This window comes from Microtus ochrogaster, linkage group LG5 (genome assembly GCF_000317375.1).
Source record: "Microtus ochrogaster isolate Prairie Vole_2 linkage group LG5, MicOch1.0, whole genome shotgun sequence".
Classification (NCBI taxonomy): Eukaryota; Metazoa; Chordata; class Mammalia; order Rodentia; family Cricetidae; genus Microtus; species Microtus ochrogaster.
Window position 1 is genome coordinate 43,077,845 of NC_022031.1, and position 10,559 is coordinate 43,088,403.

A 10,559-nucleotide genomic window follows, 5' to 3' on the forward strand; every position below is an offset into this window, starting at 1 on the left:
CAACAAAATTCAGCGAGCACAAGAAAATGTGCAGAAAAACTGTAATAGGAAGGGGGTTATCGAAATGTAAATCGTCGTAGACACACAGGACACAAGACGACCTCCAAAGCACGCGTGGAACCATTCCTCCAGGGGCAGGGACAGTCCATCCTGCCTCCCCTCCCGCTGGGACGAGAGGGGGCGGGGCCACTCGACCCCGCCCCCCGGAGGTGCCCCGCCCCTCTCGCGCCTGCGCAGTGAGTGTCGACGGCCTCGAGCGCCTAGGCGGGAGGTAAGGGGCTGTCGGGCGGCCTCCTCGGGGGCGCTGGGCTGCGCTGTGGCACCGCGGGCCGGGGTGTGGACGCCCGTGAGAGGCGCCAGGCAGCAGGCCCGGCTTCGGGTTGGTGCGAGCGCCGGTCCGCTTCTAGAAGTGACCGAGCCTCCCAGGTTTCAGTTTTGGAGCAGCTGTCGCAGCGGGCGCGGGGAGGACGGGACCCCGCGGTGCCAAGGCCTCCGGGGTCGCTGTGGAGAGATGGTCCCGGCCCTGGGTCTTCGGGTCCCCTGCCCAGCCACTCCGATGGGGGCGTCGGTGTGGTCCGGGTGCGCCCTGGTGACGCCGAGGGATACGACGCGACGCCGGTGCCCAGGCAGGACGCGGAGAGGCCGCAACTGCGGGGTCCGGGCCTGCACCCTAAAGTCAACACCCTGTGCGCCACCCACAAGCCCACGGGGACGCGTTACTTTTGAGGGGTGGTGTTGTCAACTGTTTGGGACACTATCTAGGAAAGGGGCTTTTTCACTTATAAGTAACTCTGGGGTAATTTACTTCACATTTGATTACTTTTTCTTCTTCGGGACCCTGAGTAAAAAAGGTACCCATCTCATCTTTGTTGTGAGTTCCAGGAGATCCAGTTTGTAAAGCACCTGACACCTTTTCACTGCAAGTGTGTGTGCCAGGAAAATGATTACAGCCCTGGCTTCTAAAAGTTCTTCCGTTCACGAAACAGCGATTCTTATACGTACACAAACACAAAAACTGTGAAGTAATTTACAATCATTGATAGTTCACGTAAGTAGCTGGGTGGTGGTGGCCACGCAGGGCGAGCTCTGGGAGTTCAAGGCCAGCCTGGTCTACAGAACAAGTTCGAGGACAGCCAGGGTTTCACGGAAAAACCCTGACTGGAAAAAAAAAAAAAAAAAAAAAAAACAGATCGCACAAGTAATACAGAAAACTACAGCGTTCCTTGTGTTAGCATTTTACATACCATACAAAGTACAGTCACCGAGATCAAGAGATTCACATTAGAGTAACTGGGTCTCTTGAGAGTCCACTCTCTTTATTAGAGTACGTTCTGTGTTCAATGGGACTTAAGACCCAACCTCACTCTTTATCCTCCATAACAGCATGACCTCTTCCAGTCCGCTAAGTCTCGTGGCTTCTATGCTATGGAAGAGCCAGGAGTTGGTAGTGCCTTTCAAGTAGGAAGTTGGCTCTTGTTTGTTGTGAATAGATTGTTTCGATTTTTTGTTAGGAATACCACAAGGCATCAGTGCTCTTTGCAGTTTATGCCACCATGGAGCCTTCACGTGGGATCTGCTGCCTGTGGTGTCAAACTTGATCGCTTAATTAAATTTGGTGTCTGGGGGATTCTCCACAGCAATTACTACTCCAGTGATTCTCCAAGTACTATTGCTTTGGTGCTGTGGTACCCTTCAGTTACCCTCCTTCTTTTGCTGAAATTGTTGTCTAAAGAGGAGCTGTCCGTTCTTCCTTATTTCTTTTTCTGTATTCAGTTCGTTGTGTCAATATAAACTCCTTTGATTGCTGGGTGGTAGTGGTGCACACCTTTAACCCCAGCACTTGGCAGGCTACAGAGCCGAGTTTCAGGGCAGCCAGAGAAACCCTGTCTTGGAGAAACCAAAACAAAACTGCATTTTTTTTTATTATTATGCATTTGTTATATCAGATGGTTCTCACTTTGACCATTGGGAGGTGGTTGTTTTCTGCACCCCTGTGTTTTGCCTGCCTCAGTCCTGGAATCAGCCCCTTCCCCAAGGCCTCCTGGTTTCCTTCTCTCTCTTGTTGGTCCTGTCTTTCAGAATGGTATCAGATCCCAACCCCTATGGTCTGGGTGTGCTTAAGGCTACTAGGGTGTCATTGCTTTCAGAGTCTTACAAAGGGCCGCAGTATATGCATGTATGCAAACCCATGTATGCAAGATCAATGTTTACTTATGTATTTATTTGTGAATAGTTTTTTTTAAAAAAAGCAGAGCGGTATCTGTCTTTTCACACCACCAGGTTCATCCTGGTATTGGCTCCTGCTTGTTGTCTAACGGTGAGAACTGACTCATTTTCTGGGAAATGTTTCCTGATTTTTGTTCCTTCCTGGTATGGGCAGACAGTAATTCCGGGATATCTAAAATATACTACTGAGAGTATACTGGCTGCCAACCAGCTCCCAGATAAAGACATGGAAACTTATTAATTGTGAATGCTCAGTCTTAGCCTAGTCCCACCAGCTCTTTTAACTTAGTTTAACCAGTTTCTGTTCATCTGTGTTTGCCCCGGGACTTTTTATCTCTTTCATTCTGTATGTCCCACTTTCCTGCTTCCTTCGTGTCTGTCTCTCTGGCCCCTGGTGTCTCTTTTTCTTTCTTCCCGCAGCCTAAATTCCTCCTCCTACTTATTCTCCCTACCCAGAAGTCCTGCCTGTACCTCCTTCCTTGCTATTGGCCATTCAGCTTTTTATTAAACCACTTAGGTGCCTTAGGCAGGCAAGGCAAAAGAGCAAAACATCTTTATATAATCAAACAAGTGCAACGTATCTTTCCGTAGTTAAACAAATGTTCTGCAACAGAGAGAAGCACACAGCACAACTGTTTTAGTCTTTAGCCTTTCAAGGTTCAGCAAAACAACCATATTCTGGGCTTTGATTGTTCCCCCTCCCTCTGCTTAGTTCTATGGTAATTCAGTCTTATTTTGATATCTTATTTTTCATTTTATGTTTCTCCCACATCTTGATGTTTTTAAATTTTTATGCAGTACCATTTCATCTTTAATACGTACAGCCCTGTGGGTTTTGACAAGTGCAAATAGCTGTATATCACCTCACCATGACAGAATAAATTCTATTACAAATATTTTATACTTTTTAAAACTATTAAAATAATATAACAGCTTCATAGAAGTTTAGGAACTTAGGCATGTTGTTTATTTTTGGACACTTTTACAGGTGTGAGATCTTTTATATTTTTTTAGTTTAGTGTTTTAATCATGTAACATGTTCCAACTTTATGAGTAAAAAAATACAAAGTGCTGAAAAGTACTTTCAGCCACTATTTAAACACACTTCCACACACATTCTGACATTGAATGTTAACTATTTCATGGTGTGATGCCATGCTAGACAATGTTTGTTACGGTAACAATGGAATGTTATGCTCTCAGATATACTATATAACTATATACTATAATTTTGTAAAAATAGAAAATGATAGAGGAAAATATTTTTAAATTTTTGTTAGGATGAGACTGAACTAGAAAAGTCTCTTGAGGCACTGTTTCCCCCCACTAATCATACTTAATTGGCTAGAACTTGTAGAAGTGCTTCTGATGAAATGTAAGTTGGAAGAACCTTTTGTGGCACATTTGGCAATGTGTATATTTTTAAATTTAAAGTATGTCTGCTTAATATTTCTATTTTTAGCTTTCTATATTAAGTAATCATGGATGGTAGTATGGATTAATGTATGAGGAAAGTAATCACAGTTTGTTTATAATAGTGGAAAATTAGGATCATCTTCAATAGCACACAGTGGATGATTAGATTATGGAGCATTCACATTGTAATCCTATGCTACTAAAAGTACATAATAAAATATTTACATGGTAACATTTCCCATATCCTTGATCATGTTATTCAAAATAAATCCAGCATTCATTCATCCATTCAGTCCAGTAATAGGGTATTATGTTCATTCTATCCTTTTATTTTCTTTATTGTTAAAGTATGTTTTTTATAATCCTTTGTAGTGTTTTGAAGGGCAGAAGGGTGATTTTAATAAATGTTATTGACCACATTCCCTACCAGATGCCTTAACAGACTCTACGGATCCTGAAGTACACAAAAAGAAATGTTTGTGAGCATACATGAGAGCAAGTGTGTGTGCGCCTCTCTCTCCCTCCCTCCTTCCCTGCCTTCCTCCCTCCTTCCCTGCCTTCCTCCCTCCCTCTCATTTTAGTAGTTTCTTTTAATGAGGAGTTTGTTAAACTCAGTCTTGCATGTTTGAAAATAATTATTTTGATTCACCATAAATGATAATTTGCCTGGGTATGTCCCAGCTCCCTGGTACTTTGAAGACATTCCTATCTTTGATATATTGCTTTGATGAAAAGTTGGCTGCTTTTGTTGTTTTCATTTATCTGTTATCTCTGGTTTGCTTTTTAAGATTTTTTTCTTTGTCCTTGATGCTTTGCAGTTTCCTATCATAAGCTTAGGTAAGTTTGTTTTTATTAATACTAGCTGGGCTATGTGCTTTTTCAACTTGAGATCTTCTGCCTTAATTCTCAGAATATTTTCTTTGTATGTTTTCTGTATTCTTTTCTGTTGGTTACTGAGCTTGTGAGGTTTATGTCCTTTGTCTCCTCATATTCTTTATCCTCTGCGTTCTGAGAGCCTGCATTCAGTGGTCCTCTCTCCAGCTGTGCATGGCTTCTTGTTTACCTTTGCAGTCCTTTGTAACGTACTGCTTTTAAAAAAGAAACCCAATCCTTCTTTTATGTCCTTTTGAAAAGTCTGTTTCTTCATTTATGTCTCTGTCTGTTTAGGAACAGACTTGACAATACTTCCCTTTTTTGGTCACTTTCTCAGCTCTAGGCCTTTACTATTTTCTGTTGGTTTATTAGCTTTTTCTTGAGTCAATTTCTTCTCATACTGTACTTCTCCATATGTCTCTAGTTCCAGTCTGCCATGGGGTTCTGTTTTAACTCTGCTTTCGATACCTGAACATTTATTCTCCTTGGGAGCTTGTGTTAAGCATAAGAACCAAGTTCTTAGTCAACGTTTTTATAGCTGTTGCTTCAAGATTTTCAACTTTGGAAGAAAGGAAAAAACTAGAGTGTGGTTAAAGAAGTTCTTAATGTTAGGGGCATTTGATCTCTTTGAGAATCTGGAAACAATGAATCTTAAAGATTCACGGTCTCACAGAATCAGTACATGAATGTGTATCTCTGAGGACTGGATTGAGAAGCCATAACCCAACAGGAGTATATATTCAACTTTGTTATTCTTGGGCTATTGGCTAAAGAGGTGGCATCAAAGCATAATAAACTTTGGTAGTGTTCAAGCTTAGCTAAATAGGAGAGCATATCATTTATGTAAAATCTGTTACAAGCTCAAATTTATAAAATTGATATAAGTAAAATTTGTCCAGTAAAGCCAATGTAGGGTTCTGGAGCATGCTTACTTCCAGCTCTTACCTCTCCTTTCCTGTCCCCAAAAGCATATGCTGGAACTTTTTATATTGCTGTAGAATCCTGATAAAACAGGAAAAAAATCTCCATATATCTGCAAGAATTCAGTTTTTTAAAAAAATTGAAGTACATTTATTTATGTGTTTGTCATTCGCATACTACGGTGTGCATGTGGAAGTCAAAGGAAGTCAGGTCTCTCCCATGTAGGACCTGGGGATCACACTTAGCCTGTGTCTTGGTAGCAAGTGCCCTTACCCACTGAGCCATGCCCTGGCCTTATAAATATGCTTCTTATTGGAGTTCTGTTGCTGGTCATTTAGTAGACATTGCTAATCACCTTGTTTAATAAGGAGGAGATAAGGGCCTTCACTGAAAGGAGTTCTGTATTCTGCAGTGTACTTGAAGTATATAATTACACAATTATATTATTATGACACTGGAAGTGAAGTTTGATATAAGCAGAAATATCAAGTGAAAATTTTCCTTTCAGCTTTGCTATTTGGCAGTTCTTTTAGAAGATAGCTATTCAGTGTCCAAAGCATATCAGGAAGTACTCATTTTTAGTGGTGTTTACATACATACTTCATATTGCAAAAGACCTCAGGAGAGCCATCAGAATGTAGAGAGTAGGTACTTAAGGTTAAATAGATCATTGATAGTTTTATTCTTTTCATTTTTGTATTTTCTTTAAACTTTTTTTATTGCCTTTTTATTTATTTAGAGAGTATGTGTGTGCATGCCCGTGTGCCCATGTGGGATACAGGTACTATATTAGAGAACTCAGCTCTTTTCCTCTACCCTGTGGGTTCCAGGTATTGAACTCAGATCTTCAGGCTTGGTGGTAAGCTCTTTGACCCACTGAGCCATCTCATGGGCCTGCACTTATTCATATTTTCTGAACATCTAGAGAAGCTTGGGATGTGGGGAGGATCAGTGTTTCCAGGCCAGTTCCTGTCCTACCTGTGCTATGAAAATGAAACAGTTTGAAGAGTCCTTTAAAATGACTAGATACTATTTTAATATACATCATTTGATAGAAAAAACCAAGCCATTCAAGTTCAGTTTTGGGTTTGATATGTATTTAGAGTAAAGAGTAATTGTATATTTGTTGATTTTTTTTATTTTTAAAAATTTTTATATGTATGAGTGTTTGCCTGCATGTATGTCTATACACCATGTGTGCGGTGCCAGAGGGGGCAGAAAATGGTGTCAGAACTGGAACTGGAGTTCCAGGGGTTGTGAGCCATCATGTGTGTGCTGGGAACCAAACTTGGGCCCTCTGGAAGAGCAGCCAGATGACCCGATGAGCTGTCTCTCCAGCCCTACATTTGTTTATTTCTAAAATAATGGAAGCTGTTGTAAAAAGCATTCTTAAATCTTCCTCTTTAGGTGTTTCTGCATGAGAGAAGAGAGCCGCTACAAGTGGACGTGGCTCAACAGGCTTTAGGATGTTGGAAGATGAAGAAAAGGTGAAGTTACGCCGACTTGAGCCAGCTATCCAGAAATTCACTAAGATAGTGATCCCAACAGACCTGGAGAGGTTAAGAAAACACCAGATAAACATTGAGAAGGTGAGCATTTGTTTCCACTGCAGAAGCAGGTACCTGCCTGGATTCTTACTTGCTGTCTCTGGATTCCAGCTGAATAGAGAATCTGAGACTTCCAATCCTGATGTAGCAGGATTCCCTTCTCACGCTGGTCTTCATGGTCTACAAATGTAATTCTTATATATTCCTTTATTATGTCAAAGAAGGGAGACAGGAGTAGAATTTGTACCTACTCTGCTCCTACCTCCACGTGTGTTTAAAAAATTTGCACATGGAGGTTTTAGGTAGTTAGTAATTAAGTTGGACTGTTTGATAGAGCTCGTGATGTGAAGACGGGCGCTGTGCTCATTTTGTTCATCCAGGGCAAGTGTTTTGAACTCGTGCCTATCAGTAACTCTCTCCTCTGTATGTAAAGATGTAGATAAGTGTGTGATGTGAGGGAATTTCCTTTCTTCACTGCTTTTCTTTGAGAAGTACCGACGAGGTGGGCTGGGGAAATAGGCAGAGGGTAGATGAGCTGCTCAGAGACCAGCATCGACCCTGCCCTGAATAGGCTGCTTGTGGGGCTTATAGATACAGCAGCCTCGGGTTTCCTGAGAAGTGAGCCATAGCTTGGAAAGGTGGGTTGTCTTCTGCTTTAAACACTGAGCTGTATTCTCCTCTCCTTCTCTTTTTCAAATTTAGGATTAGGGTGGACGATGTGGTCATTAAACCTTTCAGTATAAGCTCTATTCATTAAAAATACCAAATGTGTTTTCCCTATCAATTTTTTTTAGTATTTAAGTGCTTTTTTAAAACCACAGAAACTAATTTCTAAGATGTCTGCAATGGAAATTTATCTGAGGATTTTTTTTTTTAAGAATTCAGTATTATATTTTTTTTCATCCCTTAATTCCTTTCTTCTTTACATAAAAAGCATAGGTTTTAGCTATAGCTTGTAAGGATACAGAAGGAACTGTCTCGTATTCTTGGAATGGAAACATGTGAAGGGATTCCATGTTTGCTTCATGAGATAGAGAAACATATCAAATCTCCCACCTAGAGTTGAGCAATCCAAAGTAAACAGTTCTGTTTCTATATTGTTACAGTGTTACAAAATGTATAAAAGATTTGGTAAGGTCTGTTTCAAAGTCCTGAGCCATATCCATTTCTCCATTACAAAGATGATAAGCATTAAGTGGATGAATTGATTCTAAAAGGTAGAAACAAGAGGTTTGTGAGCTATTAAAGCCATGTCCCCCTTTATTGTCCTACTTTACATTTGAGATTTAACACGTCTTTCTTATTCTGTATGAAAATGCCTGCTGGCATTCCCTTCAATTCTCACTACATGTGTGCACAACCATACCAATGGAAAGTGAGAACCCTGCAGCAAGGTGGTGCAAAAGGAATAGGTCCACTACTGATTGAATTAGTTGTACCAGGTGTCAGAAGAGAGTTATCTTGGAGTCAGTGCCATTGATTCTGCTCTGCCTGAACATGTTTCTTTTAGCATTTTTACTTATTATGAGACCTTCAGACATTCAGATAATTATAATGGATAGACAGATGATAATATCTAAAGCTAAGAAGGAAAACTCAAGTATATTTGAACACTTCACTGTAGGGTTTCTATTCTAATTATGAAAATACCTCTTTCTATGTATAGAATTGAATAGCATATTTTGATGGATAGGCTATGTCATGTAAACATATTTAAAAACTGTAGTGCTCACTTTGTACAGGACAGTTAACTAAATTTAGGCTCCAGGTGTCTTGCAGTGCCTCACTTTCAAAAGGCATATTCTTCTTGAGGAAAAGGTGTAGAAAGATAAAATATTTATTATTCTGGCCATCAGTCATCCAATATGAATTTAAGAGAAAAAAGCCAGACTGGAGGGAAATTGAAGGGGAGCCTGTAGCAGAGTGATTCTGCAGCAGTGAGAACAATGAGAGCAGTGTGCTGTGGACACCTGGGCCATGCTCCACAGGCCCTTCAGCAGCACACTGTTACACATGATAAGTGTTACTAGCATGTGATCCTGGAGTTTGAAGCCTTAACATTCAGCTTTCTTAGCTAATGCCTCTTAGCTAAAGCACAGTAAATAGCTACAAGATAGCCAACTTGGAACACAATTTTCTTTGTTTCATATTGTTGGGATCTAAGAAGAAACTTACTGTAAGGGATGTACACACAGGATTGAAAACCCCCAAATGGCTTATCAGATAAGGTGGGGTTTGTTTGCCTTGGGTTTGCCTCCATCTCATCTCATGGTAATGGAAGTCTTCCATTACCTGCAGGCATTCTCCATCCAACCCAGCTTCATTTTCCTCCTAATGATCTTATTAGCCTCTTTCTATTTTGAAGGTGAATTCCTCAGTAAAGAAGGTAGAGGAAGTATGGCCCTGAGTAATTTTGCTTTCTGTCTTACATCTGTTAATGACATGCACCCCATCATTTACCTCCATTCAAGCTTTGTTCTTTGTTCAGATCCCAGCTCTGGTGCTTCCTGTGAAGTGTGCTGATTGATGTCATCACCTTGTATTTAAACACATTATCTTGACACAGCCCTGTGAAGTAGACCTTAACATTTACAGATTTAACATCTTTGTTTTTAACCCCAGTCCATCTGTTGGAGTTATTTTATTAGAGGCGATGGTGTAGCAGGGATAAAGTGGGGTTGGGGGGAGCTAAGAGGGGTAAGTATACTGTACATTATGTGACCATCCATCTGACCTAAGAGAAGGAAAGTGAGCAAAGAAGATGACAGGCTCACCACCACTCCAAGTCCAGGCTGCTTGAGTACAGTATCCTCTCTTTGTTCTTGTTAGGCCTGGAGTCCAGGCTCCAGGTTTTCTAGTTGGCCCCTGCAGAGAGGGTTACCTTCTGTGATCATGGGGCAGGTCAGTGATGTGGTAACTGTGTGTGTGTGGCTTATGTAAGCCTCCCACTAAACCTGCTTTTCTTTCTACCACACTTTTTAACTGGTCACCTGCACCTAGTATTTCTGGATGTCCAGCCTTCCTGGAGGATAGTCGCCTGTGACCTCCGTGTATCTCTCCCCTCCAGCCACCTCTACAGCCTCAGATTGTTGCTCTCTGTGCTCTGCTGTATCCACTACAGTGTGTCTATATTCTTTCCAGCTTCTGAAGTTTGGCTGGAAGCTTTTGTCTGTTGGTGTCTTCTATTGTGTTCTTATTGCTCTTGTGAATTTTCACCTCTTAACATTCTTTATTGTCCTTTCATGGGATTTTGGAATAGAACAGAAGTGAATATTTGTATTCAATCTACCAGGTTTAATGAGAAACGAGATTATTTATTACAGGAAATAAATATTAGCTTTCCGTAAGTATTTATGGGTCTTTAGTATTGGCTGTTTCTTAGATTTCTAGCCTTGAATGATATGCAAAAATAGATTTTCAATTCTCAAGAAGTTTGCAGTTTAGTTAAGGAAACAAGATAGAAAAAATAATCCAAGAGGCCGGGCGGTGGTGGCGCATGCCTTTAATCCCAGCACTCGGGAGGCAGAGGCAGGCGGATCTCTGTGAGTTTGAGACCAGCCTGGTCTACAAGAGCTA

At 41.1% G+C, this 10,559-nt stretch overlaps 1 protein-coding gene across 1 annotated transcript in view; it reads left to right on the plus strand.

Moving 5' to 3' along the window:
* The first annotated feature begins 224 nt into the window (after positions 1-224).
* Stx17 (syntaxin 17) overlaps positions 225-10,559 on the plus strand; it is a 47,029-nt gene continuing 36,694 nt past the window's right edge. The window contains exons 1-2 of the mRNA XM_005362161.2: positions 225-271; positions 6,844-7,025. Of these exons, the coding sequence (XP_005362218.1) occupies positions 6,903-7,025 (123 nt within the window). The 5' untranslated portion in view covers positions 225-271; positions 6,844-6,902. The remainder of the gene's footprint in view (positions 272-6,843; positions 7,026-10,559) is intronic.